General features: G+C 47.9%; 1 protein-coding gene across 9 annotated transcripts in view; it reads right to left on the bottom strand.

Annotated features, from left to right (window-relative positions):
• Positions 1-251: 251 nt before the first annotated feature.
• Positions 252-22,504, bottom strand: part of TPCN1 (two pore segment channel 1) — a 42,679-nt gene continuing 20,426 nt past the window's right edge. For all 9 annotated transcript variants that reach the window (XM_080559125.1, XM_080559126.1, XM_080559128.1 and 6 more), the window contains 25 exons: positions 22,262-22,438; positions 20,800-20,913; positions 20,423-20,553; positions 20,195-20,283; positions 19,740-19,774; positions 19,032-19,090; positions 18,157-18,256; positions 17,014-17,130; positions 15,992-16,116; positions 14,983-15,031; positions 14,722-14,785; positions 13,675-13,719; positions 12,540-12,596; positions 12,396-12,449; positions 11,640-11,712; positions 11,324-11,431; positions 10,019-10,090; positions 9,120-9,209; positions 8,254-8,369; positions 7,499-7,545; positions 6,882-6,950; positions 6,372-6,456; positions 4,862-4,998; positions 3,926-4,006; positions 252-2,754 (listed from right to left, as the gene is read on the bottom strand). In XM_080559125.1, the coding sequence (XP_080415251.1) occupies positions 2,632-2,754; positions 3,926-4,006; positions 4,862-4,998; positions 6,372-6,456; positions 6,882-6,950; positions 7,499-7,545; positions 8,254-8,369; positions 9,120-9,209; positions 10,019-10,090; positions 11,324-11,431; positions 11,640-11,712; positions 12,396-12,449; positions 12,540-12,596; positions 13,675-13,719; positions 14,722-14,785; positions 14,983-15,031; positions 15,992-16,116; positions 17,014-17,130; positions 18,157-18,256; positions 19,032-19,090; positions 19,740-19,774; positions 20,195-20,283; positions 20,423-20,553; positions 20,800-20,913; positions 22,262-22,438 (2,217 nt within the window). In that variant the 3' untranslated portion in view covers positions 252-2,631. The remainder of the gene's footprint in view (positions 2,755-3,925; positions 4,007-4,861; positions 4,999-6,371; positions 6,457-6,881; positions 6,951-7,498; positions 7,546-8,253; positions 8,370-9,119; positions 9,210-10,018; positions 10,091-11,323; positions 11,432-11,639; positions 11,713-12,395; positions 12,450-12,539; positions 12,597-13,674; positions 13,720-14,721; positions 14,786-14,982; positions 15,032-15,991; positions 16,117-17,013; positions 17,131-18,156; positions 18,257-19,031; positions 19,091-19,739; positions 19,775-20,194; positions 20,284-20,422; positions 20,554-20,799; positions 20,914-22,261; positions 22,439-22,504) is intronic.

The raw sequence follows: 22,504 nt of genomic DNA, 5'->3' as shown, positions 1-22,504 counted from the left end.
ATGAAAGCATTATTGTAACAGAGAAGGGAAAAACTGGCAGTGGGAGGGCAGAGCTGGGCTCTGAGAGCAGCGTCCAAGAACAAGAATTCAGGGCAGACCTGCAGGGCACAGATAGAAAATATGCTCATGCAAGCAACCGCCACTGAAGAGGGAGAGCAGGCACAGCTCCACTTCGAATGACGTGGAAATTCATCAGCTGCAGCCGAGCCCCTCTCCTGAAACAAGGGGAAGGAGGAAAGGAAGGTGCTGCCTTTACAAAGCTGAGGATGCTCTTTATTAGTGTGCTTGAAAAATCTAGAGAACATTTACAGACATTGTCCATAAAATCATCTTTATAAACAAAACGCCAGCGTACAAAAATCCTGCCGCGCTTCCTCCCTCGTTCCCTACCCAATGATTGTCTCCGTCGTTAGTCTGTGGGGAAGGGGAGAAGAGGAGGATAAATAGAAGGGGATGCCCCGTACTCAAACTTCTTTTCCTTCCAGACAAAGTCCTGCGGAAGAAGTAAACTTCTGTGGCCCTCCTTAGTTTAAGAAAAAATAATAATACAGTGTACGTGGGGGCGGATCAGCATCTCAGCACGAGACCAGGGAAGCAGCATCCGAGCCCCAAACCCCGGGACACGAGACCCCATTACTGTAGGTCAGGCAGGTCGGTGCCCCTGCAGCACAGCCTAAAGGTGCAGCTCCTATCACACCCAGAAAGTGTCCCAAACCCAGAAAACGCCCCAAACCCATCACTGACGGCGGTGCGGGGGTAATGTGGAATTTCAACACAGCCCCCGTTGGTTTTGTGACCTCCACACTGCTCGTTCATCCTGCCCCACACCTAGAAACATCCCTTCCAGCCCCAGGACTAATCTGGATAAATCTCCCAGGCTGCGACTCCGCGCAGAGCAACCACAACGCTGTGCTGCTCGTTAACTCGTGGTCACATTTACGGTTTGGAAAACAGCCCTTTAAGGTCCTTCACGGTTCAGCTCAGAAGCTGTTTCATAGCAAAGCACCTGCAGTACCCAGAAAGGAAACGGAGCTGCCCCGAGGCACCCAGGGCATTTATCCAGGCAGGAGCACGAAGCACACAGCGCTTTGCCTGCTATTCAGTCTCGTCCTTCCCCAGGAAACGCTCCCCAGCTGCCCCGGCAGGATCAGTCCTCTCCCTCTGTCCTGTGCTACGTGGTGAGACTGCAAGGAAACACCAGGTACGTGGCACACAGGGACTGGGCACACATCCCACACCACCAGGTTCATCGAAGCCTTGAGAAAGCCTCCCCAGCTCCGTCTCCTCATCACCCAAAGCTGAGAACAGATCAAAAAGCAAGGGTTAAGGGAACCTCCTAGCTTCTAACCCTCAGCACTTTCTGTGGTTAGGGGATTAGAAAATAAAAAAGGGACTTAGAGACAGGTTCTCACCACTGTACAGGTAACGAAACGTGAGGGATGAAGCTACCTGCCACAATCCCAGCATAAACGTGGCAGAGCTGGGAAGCAAGCCCTTTTCTTCCCCCTCCCTCAGCTACCAGGTCTGGCAGCTCATGCTGAAAAGCAGGCAGGTGAGAAGAAACACCTTTCACGTTTCTCCTGCATCCAGAAGCCAAGGGAGCAGTAAAGCCCTTCACAGAACTTCCTAAAATCTGACGCTCCTCTCCTGAACCTGACCTGGCTCTCCTTAATTCAGACCCAAGCAGAAATAAGTCACGGACTCGGAGCTGCGAAACCCTCCCTTTCCTCCTAGTCATCTGTCTGAGCTAAGGAGCGCAGATTTTCCATCGACACAGCAGGTGGCCAAGGGACAGGGGACAACGGCCACCGTCACCCTGCAGCATCACCCTTCCTGCCACAGAGGAGAGCTTTGGGCTCTGCGGAGGTGATCCTGATCCCGGGCAGCACCACGGGCAGAACCAGCCGGGAGAGGTGCAGGTGTTGGAGAGCTACAGCAAAGTTTGTCTCCCCAAGCTCCTGTCCCACCTAGGGTCGCAACGCAGCGAGCTACAGACCCTCGGTTCTGGCTCCAGCTGCCACGGGACTGCTCACGGACAGCTAAATTTGACGTGCAGAGCCGGATCTGCTACTGGGATTGCATCTAGCGGTGCTAAAAGGTAGAGGAGAGGCAGCCTGATCTCCAAAACTGCCGAAATTTCATACCACCCTCCCTTGTTTTGCATAACACATGGGGGAGAAGAAAAAAAATCCACTCCCCTTCTTTTATTCCTAGGGTAACGGTACCCTTTAAGCGAAGCAGACCTTCAAAAAGGGCAATTTGTTTTTCCCTCTTTTAAATAGTAAGCAGGTGGCTTAAGCGCATTTCCTCCTGTTAATGGATTACACGGACCTTTCCCCCAGGTCTGTTAGTGGCAAGACAAACAGCAGGCTCGAGCCTGGGGAGCAGCTCGGAGGGAGAAGTCTCTGTTCTGTCTGGGATGCTCTGTGCCGAGCGTGGGCATCACGCTCACTCTGGCTGCGGCAGTCTTACACAGAGTCCCCCTGTTTTTTCAGGGATTCACTGCTTAGGGGAAGAGCTTTTAACCCTAAAGCCAACCAGCACGTGGAACAGGTCTATGTACACCATCCCGATATATACGCTGTGAATACTCTAGGTTATTGCATAGAAGGCAGCTCGCGTTAGCTAGGCCTAAATGACAGTCTGGGAGCGTTGTCGGAGGCTCAGGGGCTTCAGAGAGCTGTTGGAAGCAGACGCAGACTCCTGCAACGGTGCCTGAGATTCCTCTTTCCTGGAGTGCTCCTCATACCACTCCTGCAAGACAAGATCAAGACGCAGAGATCAGTCTCTGCCCCACAGCACCCCGGATCTGCAGGGACACAGCGTTTGCTCAGGCAGAGGGGCTCCTCCCAGCTTTTTTTTTCCCCCAGCATTTTCTCCAGCAGAGGGGCCCAGCTGTGACAGATACACCAACGGTCCAAGCAAGAAGCACCAGCCAAGGCTCAGCGGCAGCCAAGCTGAGCTGCCAGGCCTGACAAAGCTGAGCAAGGAAGCATCGTGCTCAGGACGTCCCTCCTTAATATCCAGGACTCTTGTGTTGACACCACAGGGATGTCTGGGGCTTGGAGTTGTGCCCAGAGCACTACAGGACGTTACATCCCCGTATTAGAGGCCAAGCAGGACAGGCAGGCAGCTTCAATGTAGATTTCCACCCAGCTCCATGGCAAGTAACTTGTTTATTTTTGTTAGTGGGACTGAAGACTCACCCACAACCTAGCTGCCCAAAGGATAAAAGGGCAGATTCGAGTGGTTACGAGATTAATTCTTTCAGTACTAATCACTATGTTAGTCCATGACCCCAAACCACAAGGCCTTGCACACACTGCAGCGGCCAAATTCAAGGCACAAAGCTCCCAACTTCAAAGAACACCGGCAGGAACGCCCCAAACAATGCAGAGAATCAGTTGATTTAAGCGTTTCCCATCTTTGTTTGCCTGCTATTGAAAAACAGGCAGTTGCAGAGCACTCGGTCTGACAGACACACCCAAGCTCAAACACAATCACATTCCAGGGGCTTAACAACTGAGTGTAACGCAGCCAAGTCCCAGGAACACCACGCATGTGCTGCTGGCCCAGCAGTCACGCCTGCCTTAGTGACTGGGGGTTATCCTGGCCAAGCTGGAGCACCTGCACACACACACACTCGCTCAGTTGCTGGCACTCTGCTGATGCACATCAGCACGGCCGGGCTCCTGAACCAGCCAGGGAGGCTCTGACACACACTTGTGGTTTGAATAAAGCCTCCAAACACCAGATCTGATGAATCTAAAGCACAATTCATCTACTGCCTGATTTTCACAGAGGTGCCTGGGTCTCGGAGGGAGAAGGCCTCCTGTGTTTCAAAGGAGGATTTGTCCTTCTAGGCAGTGTGAAGTGTTCTGCTAACCACGAGCCTTGCTGCTGTGTCCGAGTCAGACCCACATACCTGTATCTCCTCCTCATACATCTTCATACTCAAATCACTCTTGGTCCTTGATCTGCGTCCCAGAAACGTGGTTGACATTTGCTGAGGAAGAGGTGAAAACAAAAACAACATTCATCAGTCACCGGGCAGTTCACGGGAGCAGCCCTGGAGCTTCAGGCACCCCTCGTGCAGACACCTATCATCTACTGGTGAGCCTGGGCTATTCTGGGCTCTTCCCACTGTCGGCAGAGGAAAAGAGCTGCAGACGACCAGAGAGCTGAATTCTGACTTAGTCTCTGCCCATAGGAGTCACCTGAACAGCCGTGAGAAACAAAACAACCCCAGGTCTGACATTGTGCTGTACTCTATTGCAAGGCTGAGGGCAACATCCCCCTGTGGTTGATTGTCTTGAAAACTGTTTCTGATCAGTACTGTCATCACCATCACCACCATCACTATTCTGAACTTCACCTGCGTGAACAAGAGCTCAACTTTTAACCACCAAGCCAACCAAAGCAAATCAAGGTCCGCTAAGGGACTGGAGCACTTGCACTTGGCAGTGCAGACGCAGGAACGCAATGGCTATTATTAAAACAATTGTTTAAGCTCCTCCCAGATGCACAAGCTAACAGATCTCCGAGACAAGAGCAAATAGCCAGGTCAGCTCATTTTTCCTGTTCTGGGATGAAAACGTAAGCAGTGCCGCAGAGAAAAGGACAGCTGCTCTCTGGAATCAATACGAATGTATTGCTGCATAATGCTTCAGGACTGCCTGGGCCTAAGTGTGCGATGGCACAGAGAGAGGAGCAGGAGAATTACAAGGCACTGGCTTCCCTGGAGAAAAGTAAATGTGCTTTTTCCAGTCAGTTTCCCTCTAGAAGACAGCAAAAAGGTATTTGTGGCCCTGGTGCACCTCCCTCCCCTGAAGCAGAGAATCTGCAGCGAGTTTCCTCTTACCCCATACTTGTCCATCTGCAAAACGATTTTCTGCAGCTGAGCAGTTTCAGGGGCAGCTGAACTCCGCTTGTACAGCTCAATTATCCCGACCACTTCCTCCTTGGAGATCTCCTTCTCCAGCACAATGCCGTTGTCTTCTGCACAGGCAAGAAAAAGAAACAGGAAGAAAAGTTATCTTCACTGGAATACGTATGTCCTCATCCCCCAACAGGGCAGGGAAGAAAAAACAACGGTGTGTAGGGCCAGCAGGCATCTCTCAGCTTTTAAAACATCAAGTTCCTCAGTACCTTAAAGTCTTGTCACTCTTTGCTCACCTGCAAGTTAACTAGCAGAACAAATAATCACACACTAATTGCTGCCTTTTGGCCTTCAGCTGCCCAACACAGCTTGAGATAAGTGCTAACAAACACCTTTCACTGCGCCATGCAGAATGGGAGCAGGAGGGATCGCAATGAAAAGTGTTCTGCAGCTAACAATGCCTGGCTCACACTGGCCTGTGCCACACATTTGGATCTTCTGGCACCTAAGGAAGACGAGGGGCGAATCAAAGCCCCTCCTGTGGCTGGGGCCACCACTATCTCTTTCTACAGGGAAGATTCCCTGGCATTGAATGTATGAAAGTGCAGTAGCTGTAGCTTCTCCCTGCAGAAAACTGTAAAGAATTATTAAGACTAGTCTGCATAAAGACTGAATAGAAAAGTCTGGGTGTAGATCACCTAAAGGAACAGCAGGAGAAGGACTGTAAGAGATTAATGTGTTTATGGCCCCTAGATTAGCAGGTCACGAAGTTACATGCAGCTTCAGCCACCCAGCTCAGGAGACAAAGGACAGTGAGGAAACACGGTGACTCAGAGAGGTGTGATGGGATGGAGAGCCCAGTCACAGTCAGCTCTTAAAGGGCACAAAAAGGCACGTCCAAAACCAGCACGTGGTCACCACTGGGAGATGTGGAAAGGACTGGATAGGCAGCATCCTTTTTCTCCATGTCATGGCAAGGAATGCTGTTAAATCACCTTTTTCTTGGTGCCCAAAAGCTGGATGAACCACTTAGAGACACATCCTGGTGCGGGCGTGTATGAGTGCAAGGGAGAGGAATTGATTTTAAAAGGAGGAAGAAAAAAAGTCACCTTTCTTTCCATAAGGTCTGAAGATTGAGCTTTGCTACGTTATTGCTGTAAGGTTTCCTACATTTCTTCCACAAAATGTGCATAGACTTACTATCTGTTTGAAACAGCTCAAGTAGCTGAAGTTCACACAAACACACACATATACACACACACACACACACACATATATATATGTAAGTATGTATAAATACATGGTAGGGCGGGGTGGGGGAAATGAGGGCAGAACTGGAAGGCCAGACAGAGATATCACACAAAAGCATAAGAATGATTTTAGGAAGTCAGGCTAAAAAAAGAAAAAAAAAATGCAATCCTATCCCATTCTCTCCTAACAAGTCAGAGAGAGGAAATACGATGTTGTGGGTCCGCCAGTCCTTGGTTCTGACCTTCTGAGTCTTGGTTCTTCCGTGTGTAGTTCATGCGGAAGACGAAAGCCTCCAGAATAAATGCCACGATGATGGTCATCACCACCTGGGAGAGGACACAACAGAAGAAAAAGATCAGGAGGCTGCTGCTGGGGCGTTCTGCCCCCCCAGTTCAACAGGAAGCTGAGCGTTTGGGCTGTGCTTCAGCTCCTGGTGCTCCGAGCTCCTCTGTCCCAGTTCGCACATCTACCTGCATGTCAGCTGGTGGCAGTGAACCACAAAGGGGACAGAAAAAGACTCCGTTGCCCCAGTCCTTACCCTGAGGCCCAGATTTGTGTAGCACCAGCTGTGTCAATGCCCACAAATTCAACTTTCTGCAAGTGAGGTAGACTCAAATGTTTTCGGAAGATGTTACATAGAGGAGCAAAGCTGTCCTCATTTAGGGAAAGAAGTTCCCTCTGGAACACAGTAAAAGCTGTCTCCCTTCCCCATTCCCCCAATTTCACACACGAAGCATCTCCAGACACCTACCATGGTCACAATATAGAAGATCATGAAGTAAAGGCGGCTCCAGTGAGTGGTTTGAGATGTCACCCCTTCCTAGAGGAGATAGGGGAAAAAGTCACTAGTGCACACAACAAGAACGCTTGCCAACAGACACAAAGCAGCGTCAGAACTATCCATCTCAAATTCACGGCTCCACAGCTAGCCCCAGGGACTGCCTGCACAACACTCAGTGCTCCAGCTGGTTCTTGCAGCTAACCTGCCTCTAAAGGTAAAAAGCTATGTTCCTACATGCAAGCACACGGAGCATTTAAGGCCTCTGGCTGTATGAACCGTTGCTGCTAAGAGAACACAGCCTGGACAGCAGGGTGATAAGCTGGAATACAGCGTGACTTCATTTGTCCGGATTGTGAAACCCAGCCTGAAGGCTGGTCAAGTTCAACAAGAAAACATGCCTGGTAGCATGTCACAGAGGTCAAATATCACCCCGTGATCAAGAGCAACATACACCTAACAACAGCAGGTGACTAATCCTGCCCTCTCCAAACGCCAGGGGAAGAGAGCAGTGATAATATGAAAAGATCTAGCTCATCTGGCAAGAGCCTGTGCTGCTTGGGCAGGCGAGGTAGCTGAGGTTTACTTACCATGATGATGTACCAGTCATTGACAACCGTCAACTCAAACAGGGTGACTGCAGAAAAAATAAAAACAACTGCTTTATCCAACCTCGCTTGTTTTAGAATGAATCTTAGACAAGGTATTTGACAGACAAAACAGAGGCAAGACGGCAAGTTCCAATACAGGCAGCAAATCCAGATGCAGAATGCAAGCCCTCATCAGTGCAAGCACTTTGGCATCTTCCCACTTACGACAAAGGGGATTAGACCCACAGAACCAGGAGCATGGCTTAATCTTTATTTCTTAAGAATCAGAAACAGACCTAACCCTTTCCACAACAGAGCACGGAGACCTCTGAAATCCCCAGGTGATAAGCACCTCTGCTCGTGCGTTAAGAAAAGTCATGAAGAGTAACCATATTCAAATCAATCTCCACCAGTGGATTTAAAGAAACATATTAGCATTACTGCTGGCTCTTCGGAAGAGTAGTAACCTAAAGACCTCCTTAAACATCTCTGGAAGCCTGGTCTGATTACCAGTCAAAACAGATTTGCTTGCTTCACACTGTCTTTTAAGAGACGTCTGCTTGCTTTGCAATAAAGTCAAGACACAATGACTCAGCTGACATTGTCCAAAAAAGGAAGAGAAGGATATTGAGTGCCCAAAATGCACTAAGACATCTCTCTGTAAGAGCCCAAGGCACTGCAGTCCTGCCACCCAGCTCTGCAGGGACACAGATGCACTAAGGTAGAATCTTTGCTATGGACAAAGCTGCCCTTACCAAAGCTGTTCAGAATGTTGTCGAAGTTGTTGAGATAGTAATAGCCTTCTTCCACAACCGTCTTGTTGCCAACCGTGTGGTTCACCCAGCGGTAGGAATCTGCAACAGTGCTTGTGCTGGTTGGAGAAAGCAGGACAAAGAATGAGAAGAGAAGACGGAAAAAAAATCTCAGGATAATAAATACCAAAACACTTAGACGGTGTTGAATTGGGTGGTAGTTTCCACCTCTTGGCCAACACTTGCCTCTTTCTTTGAGAGACAGCCTCTCTCCTTCACAGCTCAGCACAAGCCCAGGGTGTCTTGGTAATCATTCAGGAAACGTTAGACCAGAGAAACTGAATGTCTTAGTCAGACTCCTTGGCTCACAGCCTTAAAGCCTGGTATTTCCAAGTGGTCTGCCATCATTTAAGCAGCAAAGGGCACAGAACATTTCAGCTCCCAAGACCAGGTGAATTTATCTTGTAGAAAGTGAGGTCTAAATATGTAACACATCTGGCACAGCAACTCTGGTGTCACGTAGATGAAAATCTCAATTTTACTCTAGAGCAGATGTTTACATGAGTTTCCAGCTACAATACCTGGAAAAAATTCTACCAGTGCAACCACCTGAGGTGAACTACAGATCTCAAAGAAAGCAGCTAAATCTTCCACAGAAATCTCTCCAAGTGCAGCGTGAAAGTAATTTCATCCAATCTTACCTAGAGAAGCGTAGCATCTCCCCTAAATTTTCCCAGTGTGTTGCTTTGGCTTCAGAGCCCCATTCAGACCCATTATTCTCTAGTCCCTTCTTCAGCTGGGGATATAACTGCACTACTACTGGCTTTGCACCAAACCCACTGCAGGGGGGACGGATTTGCAGTACTCACTTGCAGCAGTTTGGGTAGACCACACCAGCAAAGAATTCCATGCCAACGATGGCAAAGCAGTAGTAGAAGATCAGCAGGGTTAAACCTAGGCTGGAGGCAAAAACCACAAAGAGCAACTCTTCGGTAACACAGTAGTAAGGGAGGAAAAACACAGTCACAGGCTAGTTACTCTGGAGGGAATTTCTAAGAGATGGGAAGCAGCACTGAAACCCCCAGACCATCCTCTGCCAGCACTGCCCTGCAGTTCTTTGTGCTTTCATTCATGAAGTCCTTGGACAAGGAGCTTGCCACTCACTGAAGAGAGAGAGATGTTCTAAGAAACTAGAGAACAGCCCGGATTTCCTCCCAGTTTGTATTCAGCTATGCAAACTTCTCTCCACAGTTTTTCTAACAAAAAACAAACCACAACACGCTGGTTCTGCCCTCTCCACGTCCTTGGATGCAGGGACAGCATCAAGGACAAGGCTCTCTAGCTAACACTCGACCACCACGCTCCTTCCAATGCCCTACCATTTAACAATAATGCTCTAGAGTGGCTGTGCTAAAGACAGTGAGACAGCTGGGGCTGAGCATATTTGTGCCAATGTTCCTCCCACACAGGTCTCCCCTCTCAGCAAAAGCTGGGGGAGAAAAACTAAACAACATCAACTCTTAGTCATCCTCCCAACACAAAAAAAAAAAAAGGAGGCATCCCAGGAGGGTTTCTTGCTGCTCCAAAAAATGGGAAGGTTACCAGCACACTGCGGCCTCAGCAGCACATCAAGCAACAATCAATCGACAGGTCTGAGAACAAAAAACACCCTTAGAAGGTTTGGCAGGTCCTCGTCCTGATCCCAGCCCTCGACACTAACCTTTGGACAGCAGCAGGCAGAGAGGGGTCAAAGAGAGTAAGTCAGTACCTGGCCATCCTGGGGAACAACTCAAACATGGTGTCCAGGACATTCCTGTAGCGTTTCTTCAATTTAAAGAGCCTGAAAGGAGAAGCCAGAAAAGTTAACCTATGCACTGAAAGCTGTTGGGAATAGTTAAAACGCGTATCACAGTTCTCTGTATCTCCCAGGTTAATGATCAGGTAAGGTTTCCTGACACTAAATCCACACAATCTGCACCAGTTCAAGTGGTCTCTGTTCATCTGACAATGTCCTGTTGCTTCATCTGGATGTTTATGGCACATCCAAGTAAGCGTTTACAGGATTAAGGAATCTTAGGGAAAGGCCCACAACTGCTTACTCAGCGTGAAGCATAAATAGCTTTTTTTTTTTTAATAAAAAAGTTGTAAGAGCCCAAACTAGTCCTATGCACAGGGTTAGGATTCATCACTCTTTTCCCTAGACACAAGCTTTTCTGTATTTACCCCAAGACCCAGTAAAAATTGATGAAAGAAAAAACACATTGTGCCTGCTAATTTCAGATTTGGCAAATCCCTCGGCCTTCACAGAGCAGCACAGTTGCCAAACACAGGTTTTCTGTTGCTCCCCTGCCAAAGCATTTCCACCCTCCCACCCCCCCGCCTTCGAGTGTCATGAAGTGTTGTTTAAATCCTCACTGAAGAGCTAAACTACGTTAGCTTGCCTTTAATAAAACAATATTTCGCTTCTCAAATGCCTTCCATGGCTCTCAGATCCATCTGTCAAGGAGAATGTATCTCCGTAACAGCTCAAAAAGAGAAGGTTAATCAGACCCATCTCACTGAGCTGCAGAGAGGTTACAGGCCCCAGCCTTGCTTAAAGGGTGAGATACAGCTGAGCAGGGGTGTACTTCACCCTAGAAAACAGTATCCTTTGAAAACTGTAATTTCTGGTAATTCAGTAGAAATTATTAAACTGGCTGAGACCGCCTCACCCCGACAGAAGAGCTTTTCTCTGAACAGCATCAGACAATTTAGAGGAGGTGTAAGAACCCCACGAAGGCAGACATAGGATAATCTGTCCCTGGTAAATCCCTTGATCTCTATTAGAGATCAGCTTAAGCTCCAAAGCACGGGGTTTCATATCCCATCCCAAGATTTTATCTTGGGTTTTGATAGTGCTGGCTAATCTCATTACCCTACAATTCCTGGTCGTGCCATGGTCATGTACCCACCGAGCAATCCTTGCCCCCTCCTGGTAAGGAGCTCAGTGCCCAGCTGGACCGATGGCAAACAAACCTGGTTGTTTTCTTCCCCACCTGCTCTCCGCGCTCCCCGCACAGCCTCCCCGCCTCACCTCAGCAGCTGGAGAGGTCGCAGGACCACGATGAAGTAGAACGGCTCCATGTTAAACGCCAGCGCCATCAGCCCCAGGAATGCAAACAGGGTGACTGAGAAGTCAAAGCTGGAAATAAAAAGAGGAAAAAAAAAGGAATCAGTGATATATCACTAATATTTCAGCAGAGAAGAGGTACTCGGGGCCACTCCAGCCTGACTGGATGCACAAGGCCAAGCCCAGAAGCCTCACCCACAGGCCTAAGAACTCATCTCAGCAGCCAGCCTTTCCAACATTTCAGTTTTCATCACCTCTCGGAGTGTCAGCGCACACTTACAGATTCCAGCCTGAAGACAGGTACTCGACAGGCCCCAGCCCAGTGGTTTTCAGGAGCAGCTCCACGCCATAGACTGTAAAACGAGATGAGAGCCATGAACAGAAATAAGCAGCATCACAAGGAGGGCTTGTGCAAAGGCTCGCCCTCTGCGTAAGATGCATGGTCCTTTGAGTACAGGACCTTAATCTTGGTGAGATGCCAAAGGCAACATTTTCCCTCAAAACCAACACATTTTCCTGTATTCAAGGTGAATTCTCTTCAGGGCACTCTACAAAGCAGTTACTTGGCCAACAAGCTGTACATGTTCAGACACAAGCTCCCATACAAAAGGCCAGAGAGCTGTGCAGTAAATTCAGGCCTGCCTGGGTATTTCCTTTATCTCAGGGGAACACATCCAGCACCCATCCCATAGCCTAGGCCTGACCTGCAGGGACAGATCCTTTCAAAGAGGAGCCATCTACTGCCCTCCCTGTCCTGGCAGTGCTCTGTAGGTGTGCATGTTAAAAACCTGAACAAAATAAACAATACCACAAAGGCACCCCTGGCTGCAGCAGCTCAGGGAGCTGTGGAGCAGTGCAGCAGCGCTCACGTGGGTCTGTGTATGCTGACAATCCCTGCCAGGCACAGGACCGTTCTAGATGGAGTCCGTACACCTGTTTTTACTTCAAACTGAACAATCTTCTGGGAACAGAGCTGCCTATTCCCTTCCCAACTCAGTATGAAATGAGACTGCTTTGTTGGGTGGCACCTGCTTACTTGTGAGGAAGACTATGTAGCTCCACGGGACGTTTCTGGAGAAGAAATTCCCTCCTGCAAGACACAAGAAGAACTTCTTCTAGCCTCCCCTTCATTCAGTCACCCAGCATCATAGTCAAGACAGCAAGCTGCAATGTTTCCTACCTTGCAGCATGAAGGTTTCAACAAGAATCCAAATTCCATTCACAGCCACCACAGTATCTGGAAAACAAAGTAAAAATCCACTGCAAAACCACTCCTAGATCAGAGGACCACTACTTCCTAGGCTAACAAAAAAGTACAATGTAGGACGAGCAGCAGTGTTTCCAATTCAGCTACCAAACTGAACCTGTAACTTGGAAGAGTCACAACTTTCTACTTAGGCTTTTCCCAGGCTGTTAAACGGATGCACTACTGCTGTCTTCTAAAGCAAACAGAACTAAAACAATGACCAGAATCATGCTCAGTCATTTGTTCACCAAGAATTATTTTACACACAAGTAATAACATGGCAAAATATTTCAGCTTCATCCTAGTTCTGGAACAAGATCTTGAGAACCAGTAGGTCCTCAACAATGCAAAGCCCCCGTCAGCTTGGATCTGTTGCTGCTCCCCAGCGTTCAGATCTCAAGAGCTGAAGGTGCAGGATTTATCCTTTTCATTCAGATGTCCTCGTCTCCTCTCTTCTCTCTAGCTTAGCACCCTAATTTATAGAAATCTGTCTCCTCCGATGTTCAAAAAACTCTAAATTACTGAGTAGGAAGAGACCACGTAGAACATAACAAGGAGCACCACAAGTAAGCACCCTTCTTCCCCAAGAGAAGCAGAGCACAGCATCGTTCTCCCAGGCAGAGCAGTTGCCAAGCAATCCCTCCAGCAGCAACAATGCTCACACCCTCTCAAGTGCACACAGAAGAAGAAGGCTGCCTGGCAAGGCAGTTCCTTATCCAGCATCCTTCGGCTGCAAGATAAAAACCTCAAGGCTTGTGAAAGCTAACCGCCAACGTATCCCAACGCAGTGAGTCGATCACTACACAGTCAGCCCACAAGTAGGTTATGAAGTAGTGAACCAACGAGCCTCTGCAGGAGACTCAACACAGCAAGAGCTGCAGCAGCAGTCAATGTGAGCACGCTTTCCCTCCCCCTCCACCCAAATTCCATATTTTGTAGAGGAACCATAGCTCAGACCAAAGACCAGACCCCACCGTGCTATATCCTTGGAGGGCCGAGCACAGACAGTGCCCCTGACCCAGGAGACCGAGGGAGCGTGGCAGAGAGAGAGTTTGTTGCTGCTACTTACACATGGTGTACTGGAACACGCGGGAATTCACGAGGATGTTGATGCCTGCATGAAGGAAAGTACAACAAAACGAATGTTAAAGCGGTCCTCCGTACCTCGCACACAGCTTCCTCTGTCCTCTCCTTGGAGATGTTTTTCACATCAGTCCTCAGCACAGAAGCTACGCAGATCAGTAGATCGGAAGCTTTTACTTCTTGGGACCAAGGTGAAATTTGGTTTAGAATTTTAGAGGCAATGACCTCGCTATCCTTAACCATCTAGATGTCTCCCCCTGCCTCTATGCACTAGTTTTGTGATGTGGACAGAGGTAAAAACAGCTGGCAAAGCACTGCCCATGTTTGAAACAACACACACTGTCAGGGAGGGCTGAGTGCGTTAGAAGAGATCCACAGGGCTCCTACGGCAGCTGTGTGTTTGGATCAGGATGCTGCTAACTGCTTCCCACCAGCATACCTGTGAGTTTGGTTTTGGTGTTCTTATTTCTGAGTGGCTACATTCAATCAAGAAACCTGGGACACGGGAGATGTCACATTTGCAAGGCAGACTGCACTGATGGCTATCTCACATCTCCTTCCCCCTCCTTAGCAGCTGCACTTGATCTGTACGAGCGCTGCAATTTCATATCGGGACCAGGAAGCCCAGTGGCTTCTTTGCAAACAAATCCCGCTCCACAGTCACTGCCTGGAACATGGAGAAACAAACCCATACAAACCCTGCTGGATTCAGCACGCATACATCACAGCTAGCCTCGGGGCTGAAAAAGGAATACAGCCCTCCCTGACCTCAGGGTCTGGTTCAGCACAGAGCTTCTGCTAAGAGGTGTCTTACTCTGAGGAAGCTGGGGTTCGGGTCAGAGCACAGGGAGTATGTACAGAAATCTCCCTTGGAGGCTCTGAATACAGAGCTGGTTAGTAGGCCTCCCCTCAAGCTGTTTGCCTTGGACATTTCAGCACAGGTACATCAGAAGTCCCTTCAGAGAGCCTTGTCTTTATAGAGAAAAGCTTTTCTTTAGTTGAATACACGCTGTCATTAAGCCCCAACCTGTACCTTTAAAAATAAGGAAAGCTGTCCGGGGAAGGTCATCAAACCAGTGCTCGCGATTTCGTTTTGCCTGGAAGCAGAACAGCCACAATCAAAAGAAGTCAAAGCTATATTCATCCAAAAAATACAGCGATTGAGACCCACCTTATTCCCATCACCTGCTTTTAGACTGCTTTTGTTTCTCACCCACCTTCTCTTTGACCACTGCCCTCCTTTGCTCTCCCTCCCCGACACACTTCCCCTGTTCTCCACCCAATTAATACTCACCTTCCATTTTAAGCCAACAACTTCATAGAAATTGTAAAAATCCTTTAGACTGCAAAACAGAAAGAAGCATCTGATCAGAGCCTTGGAGCTGATTACATCCTTAAGCGTCCTTGCCAGGCACCATCAGCAGAAAGTCCCTGGAAATTATTAACTCCTTATTAGAGCTGCAGCCACTGCTGGTAAGTCAACACTGACCTCTTCTTGGTGTGGCCAGGGGTTGCTGACTGACAGTAACCAGAGCTGCGTGCTTTTAGGTGTCTGAAAGCACAGATGCTGGAATTCTCAGGCTCTTACCAGTGTTGTTAAGTGCCTACATTTAAGAATTCAGTCCTTCTCCTCATGCCATTTTCAGTATGTCTCCGTGGCACTTGACTTGAAGGAGAAGCATCAGCACCAGTTTCATGGGAAACGTTCGCTCTGAGCCTGTCTGTGGCCAGAACAAATTAAAAGAACGAGCAGGTCTCCTGCTCTAATTCCCTCTACTTCCATGCTGGCTCGAGTTAGCTGCACCCACCCACCAGAATGGTAATTCTCTGCCTCATAACGCAGAGGATGACAGTCCTGAAAGCACCAGCAGAACCAGATTTTAATTAACAAAACCCTAGGGGACACAGCCAGCTGCTGGAATAACAAAAACTTGTTAAGCTGCGAGGCTGCACTGTGTGAAGAAATGCTCCTTGCAGGCTCTAATGCTGCTCCTCAATTTCCCACTCCTCTGTTCTGGCAGGGAAAGTGGGAAACAGAGGATGCCTGGCGACTGCCAGCAGAGCACTGTATCCACAAGAGGGCATGCAGGAACTCCATCACCTCTGCAGAAAAACCCTCAATTCTCAGGGTACCCACCTCTCCAAGCTTCCTAATTCCCCAACAGAAATCTTTTCAGACACATAACTCTATTCCCACACTCCAGACCAGTTTCCTTCCATAAACTCAGCCATCCTCTCTGAGAGATAGCTTCAGAGTGTGAAGCAACATCCCTGCTCAGGGCGCAGCAGTGAGACCACCCTACCTGAGTAATGGAGTATTACTTTGATTCAGTGCTTTGAACGTGAGATACCGCTCTCGGGTGCACATCCGAGGCTTGTAAAACCGCAACAGCCCTTCAAAATGCTTGAAGGAAATTCCAGACGGCCTCTAGAAAAAAAAGGAAATGTCATGAGCAGGGACATCAGACAGAAACATGTACACACTCAAATATTTAACTCTCACTCTGAATTTGTTTTAAGCAGGATTTTTACATTACCATAAGATGCCATTATAACTAAGCCTGAAAAATACCCTAAACCATTGCTTTAAAATACTGCCTTTATCCCAGAACACAGAGATCAGAAAGCTCTCCTGGCAAATCAGACCCTTGAACAAATGCAGAGCTGTCCTGTGCTGCCCCACCCTGTGAAAACTGTCCAGCCAGACATCCCAAGCAGAGTTCAACTACTGTCTTTGAGAGGACAGTAGATATTCTAACTAGCTCTATCACTGGCATGATTTTCAGACTATAAGCTCTTCCTCAGAAAGTGCTAATATAACTAATGTGCCCTAACCATGAACCAATTTACTAGAGGAAAGTTAGTTATTCTTGGGCCTTATTTCTCTTCTTGCTCCATAAGTTAACCATGAAATCAACCCTGTCCCCCAGTGCTTTGTCCCTTAAAGCACTGTTTGTAGATGAATTAATTCTGTCTCCATCATTTATTCCTGCAGTATCTAGCAACTGAACTGTCCCTTCGCATGCATAACCCACCCCTCCTCTAAGAACTGGTGCTCAAGAAGCAAGTACTCAAGTGACCCACGCTGGAGGGGGGAAATCAAGGAGAAATCAATGACCACGTGCACTCCAGGACAAGCTTCCCTCATTTATCAAGGCACTTCCATGGTCTCACATTGGGGCTGAAATTCAGGCTACTTTTTCCTCCAGAAAGAGATTAAAAACTAGTTGGACAAATAAAAAAAGGTAGCCCTCAGTGATTATGATCTCAGCTCCTGTCCCAGCACACCCCGGGCTGTTCTGAGAGTCCCCGCAGGGCACGGTACCTGTTTGGTGATGAGCAAACGGTAGGCGTGCTGTATGGCCGTGCGCTTGTGCAGCAGCAAAGACTTAAACTTCCTCTTCTCAATGTCATTGAACGTGTCGAACACCACAGCAAGAAGCTGCGGAAAGAAGAGATGAGAGAAAATCAAGTTTTGATCCATATTCTGTGCAGCTGCCTGAGCAAAAGCTCCTCAAAGAGGCAGGAACATTCAGTCCAGAGAGGCAAGGAGAGGCGTTGCTGCAAGAGGAATCTTCCTGCTGAAGCAGAACAGAGGTAGTGAGGGCTCACCGACCATAAGGATGAAAAAAAAAAAAAGATCAGGAAGCACACTGCACACACATTGATCCACTTTTTTTGTTTTGAAGAGGCCCAGATATTTCTGGTCTCCTAACAATAGTGGTTTTCAGAGGTAAGGCTAAACCCCACTTATGCTAACAGAAAATAGTATCAAAAGATTTGCTAAAAATGCCCCAGTCTCTTTGGGAAGCAGGTTTTGAAGGCTGCTGTTTGGACTCATCCTTCCACTGGCGCTTTGGCAAGCATATCAAAACTAACCCTCCATCTAGCACAGCAGCAGTGAAATCCCAGCCCATTACAAATCACTCGCCTTGGGATGCAGAATCCCTCAGCTCCTTCAACAACCCATTTTTCACAGCCCACATCCTCACCTGAGCTGGTCTCAGCCCTGCTCTGGACGCTGAACGAAGCAGAGCGAGCACAGCAGCCACGCTCACACTGCAGGTATCAGCACTCTTCAAGTCCTGCCATCCTTAGCAATTCCATTCCCTTTCAAACTGATTTAAAGCATTTCAGGCAAGCCCAGATAATAAAATGCCATTTTATGATAAATAATTAAGACAGAAAAGGACAGTAAATTTTGTGCAACCAAGTATGTCACTCCAAGCATGATATTAATGTGAGAAAGGCTGAAGGATAATAATATCATTCTGTTTTCTGTGATTTAGTTCACTTCCTTGTGGTCAAACGTTAGAAGACTCCTGCCTGCAGCAAAGCTGGCATTTCTAGAATTATTCTGCCAAAGGGTCTCAGGTTATTATAGAGCACCCTTGGGAACGGGGAAGACTTGAGCAATGAACTCCAAATTCAGGCAGAGGGAAGTCAAGTGCTTCAGCAGGGCACTCACCAAGTTCATGATGAAGTACAGCTCAATGGAGAGGTACACTATGAAGAAGACACAGGACCAAGGGTTCCGGGCATAAGATGGCATCATCACGTCAGGGAAACTGCATCCAAAAGACACAAGTTTAAGTGCCCCAATAGGTCATGCTACGCTTCCCATTATGTGGGCAAAAGCACAAGACACAGATGTGTGCACCCAGATCCATGGACCTACACGTTTCTGCAAGACCCGTGGCTTCTCATGACACTAGCAACGAGCAGCAAGAACACTGAGGCATGATAAAAGGAAAAGAAAGAACATTTCCTGCACATCCCGAAAATCAAATGGGCCAAGGGGATTTGTAACATGGCTACGGGTTGTGCTTGTAACAATGACAGCAGTATAGCCCTGGTGTAGAAGCACTACAGCATGACACCCTAAGATTTATTCCATCCTTTGCTAATTTCCTAATCCCCAGAGCTCTCCCAGACAGCAGATCAATATTTACCCACTGTCGTTATCCCCCCTCTCCTAGATAGTGGAAGTGAAGCAGAGGAATAGGAAGTTACTTCACGACAGCAAACTGTCGGCTGACAAAGAAGCACAAACAGAAACTTTCCCTTCTTGGACCCAGGCCTAATAAAGCTGTCTCCCCCTTATTGCCCTCGCAGTGATGAAGTGTTCGAGTGGCTTAGAGATAACTCTGCATCTGAGGTCACAGCGTCCTAAAACAAAACGAAGTACCAGCTGTTCCCAGGCAGACTAACCCAGGAAATCTCTCTCATGCAGGGGAAAGGAGTCACATTTGGAGACGGACCATTTCTGCAGAAAAAGTCTGGACTCTGCTAGATTTCTTCTGGGACAGAGGGAGAGACATCCTTTTCTAGCTCAGAACTTACTTTGAAGTGGTCAGAAGTACAAAGAGATTCACGAGGCTGTTCTCTAAAGTATTGAAGTACTGAAAGAAAAAAACCACGCATGAGAAAAATGCGAGCAGAATTTCACAGTGACATTTTGTTAAAAAATGAACATTATTTTTGATAAAACAACACTTGAATACAGGCACTTCCACGGTTCCCTGACGCCTCCTAGGAAAAGGGTACTTCAGCACTGGTCCTTTTTAAAGGTCTGAGATGGCACGTGAAGAGCTAAAACAACTGAAAGCTAACCTAAGCATTTTTGCAGTAACATTCCCAGGAAGTTATAGATTCATCACAAAAGGAACTACCGGCTGCTGGACTTAAACTGCCACTGTGTGAAACAGCCAAGCTTCCACCCAAATAACTCCCTCCTCTGGGGCCAGCAGCAGGTGGCCCATCCGCCTGAATTAAGACACCAAGAACAAGGAACGACTACCTGAAAGTTCCCTGTGGGACTTCCTCTCTTTGAAGAAGTCCCATGTGCTGCCTTCCCTACCAGCAGGTGTTGACCCAGAGTAACACTGCCAACAGCCTCGTCAGCCTCGTCAACCACCTCGTCAGCACTTTTTCCATTGCCAGCACCAGCTAACAACCATGTAGAAATAAGAACCAAGTATTGCTGTACAGACGTAGCTTAACTGGTCAAACTGGGACTCAAGCTTCAGTTCAAGGTGAAGTGATACTTACCGGATCTGAGTGGTTAGGAGAAAACAAGTAAAAACCTAGACGAAAACGGAGAGGAGAGGTGAGAAGACACGTGGAAAAGAACAAGTCTGTTTCAATTTCAAGCAGTGGTGACTAGTGTCTGTTCTCAAAGAGCAAAGTCACACAGCAACCAGAAAGCACCATGAAGAGAGGACCTGTAAGGCCTTGTCCATACGTGATTGCTAATGTGTCTCATCAAACTATCAAACTGGAAGAGGTCAAAAGGATCTTTGCTACAAAATCCAATACCCATCTCCTAGATGTTTTATCTCTATTTAATTCTGCCTTCCTGGTGACTGCGGGTGAAGTGGGATAAGTGGAAGATCCTGGCAGGACCCTGAATCTGATCAGATTTATATTCATTGTTCATGTCTGTGCTGCTTTTGGACAACTGGTTGAGAGCATCATAAATCCATATTTCCGTAAACACAACTCACCCAGGATGGCAAAGATCACCATGAAGAAAAGCAGGAGGAGAAGAATGTCAATAAACGGTGGGAGGGACTGGAAGATCTGTCGCAGGTTTCTGAAAAAGGAGAAAACATGGATAAACCACAACTTGCATACTCTCCTCCAGGTGGGAAGGGGAAAAAGCCCAAAAGCGTGCTTTTCCTCCACCTATTCCTAGGTGTGACAGCAGAAGACCCAGCCAGCTGACCGCTCACCTTCTGACGGCGCCGCAGTAGCGGCAGTCCACCAGGAAGATGCAGCGCAGAGCTCTCGTTATGCGGACATGCGAGGTTTGGCGCACCAGCACCACGATGGCCTCGATGAACTGCACAAACAGCACGCAAGTCTAAAAAAAAAAAAGGGGGGGGGGGTTAATGAGAGGCACAGCTGCGGTCTCCTTCGGGAAAGGCAAAGCTCTCACCAATCACCCATTTATTTGCATCTCCCAGAGCTTAGGAACCTCACACGAACCATTTGGCTTTGGGACACGTGGCTAAGTGGTGCTGCTACAGCAAGCCCAGCAGTTACTGCGGTTCTCTGGTTCTCAGAGGTGCTGAGGGAGAAAACAAAGACGACCAGAGGGACAGCTTACCTTCACCATCGTCCTCTTGTGCCTAATGAAGGTGTGGAAGCCCAGCCACCTCATCTTCATGGAGAGCTCAAAGACCACCACCATTAACGCAAACAGCTCCAGGGTTGCGTGGACCTGTTAGGGCACAAAGCTTAAACCTGGGCTTCAGCCTACAAGCACATCCCAGGCCACGCTTCCACCCCTCCTTTTTCTAGCACCTGAGTCTGACAACAGTGTGAGCACAGCTCTGGGGCACATGGGGAAACCCAAAGCCGCTCTTAAAGCTAGCATGGCACTCTGCTTTCAAAGTCTGTACATTTATTGCTTTGTACTTCTGGTAAAGCTGGTAGAATATTCCTCTAGTCAGCATCAGCCCAGCATTTCCTAGAAAGCCACACAGCTTTTGGACTTAAAGACATAAAAAATGTATTCATACATTTGAAACAAAAGGGCCAGACACCAGCAACTCAAGCAGAAATGCTTTTTAAAAGTTTGGGACTGCAATTTTTTATTTATTTTTTAGTTTTTAAGTGAAATGCAGGAAGGAGAGCTGCTGGGCAGACTGAATTTACACGGAGAAGAGTTTTCTCTTGAAACAGGAGTTCTGGACAACCACAGAGAGTGTCCTGATCAAGCTCAGGAACAGAACACCAACTTCTGGCAGTGCTGATGGACCTCTTCTCTGCTGGAAGATGCAAAACTGGACTACGAAAACGCTATTTTCTTATGACCTCAGCATTAGTCATAGCTCAAAACCCAAATGCATTTAAGGAGCCCTGACTCATTTTGAGGAACGCTTTAACCCAAAGGCTGTCACAAACTCTTCTGCACCCTGCACTCCCAGCTCCAAAAGCAGGTGGAGGTTCTCTCACCAGCAGCGACAGCTCCTAGCGCTGTGCCTGACAGTGGCACCTGCTGGCTGGGGACCAACAACAGGACACACGACTGTTTGTGCATCCCTTACCTAAACCCACATTCTGCGAGGGTTAGACAAAACTTCACCTCACTCAAACATGTTAAAAAAAGTCCTCAAGACAGCAAGAGGACGGGATACAAGGTTTAGCAAACTGGTTCTCAGCTAGGGCCAGGTGTGTTCTAGGAAGCAGTGGTGCCACTGGGATAACAAACAGCAGCAACACGACAAGGACTGTAAAACCACCCTGTGAAAGCGCACAGATTTTGGAGCTATCTCAAGAAAAAGCAAAAGCCACACTTTTCTCCACAGTTACAAAATTTAAGACCTGCACAGACTAGATAACGCAACTGTGTCACTTTCACAGTTGGTCTATGCACATCAGGTTAAAAAAAAAACAACAAAAAGGATGTTTTGCTGGCTGGCATATCTGCTGTCAACCCATTTAGAGAACAAGCCAGATGGGTTTTTTCCTGCTACTGCTACCTCCTTCCTTTATGTCTGACTTTTTTCCTCTTACCCACCCCTGCAAAACAAGCAAACTTCTTTATTATGCCCCAAAGTACTTACGAAGATGCCAAGGCGGAGCATAGGAACAGCTGGCGCCTCGCACAGAGACAGCAACAGGAGCAGCAGTGCCGTGCTCAGCTCCATCAGGTAGAAAAGGTGATTGTGTGCAAAGAGGTAGGCAGCAAGTGCTTTGGCATTTTTGGGGTGAGTGAAGAACTTGTCGTTGTTTTCTCCTTCCTAGAGCAGAAGGAATAATAAGGAGAACAGCATTAGTGACTGTCAGTTCTGTACCTGAGTTTTCCA

The sequence above is a fragment of the Anser brachyrhynchus genome (genome assembly GCF_964034855.1).
Source record: "Anser brachyrhynchus genome assembly, chromosome: 17".
NCBI classification, from domain to species: Eukaryota; Metazoa; Chordata; class Aves; order Anseriformes; family Anatidae; genus Anser; species Anser brachyrhynchus.
This window is presented reverse-complemented; position numbering and strand designations above follow the sequence as displayed.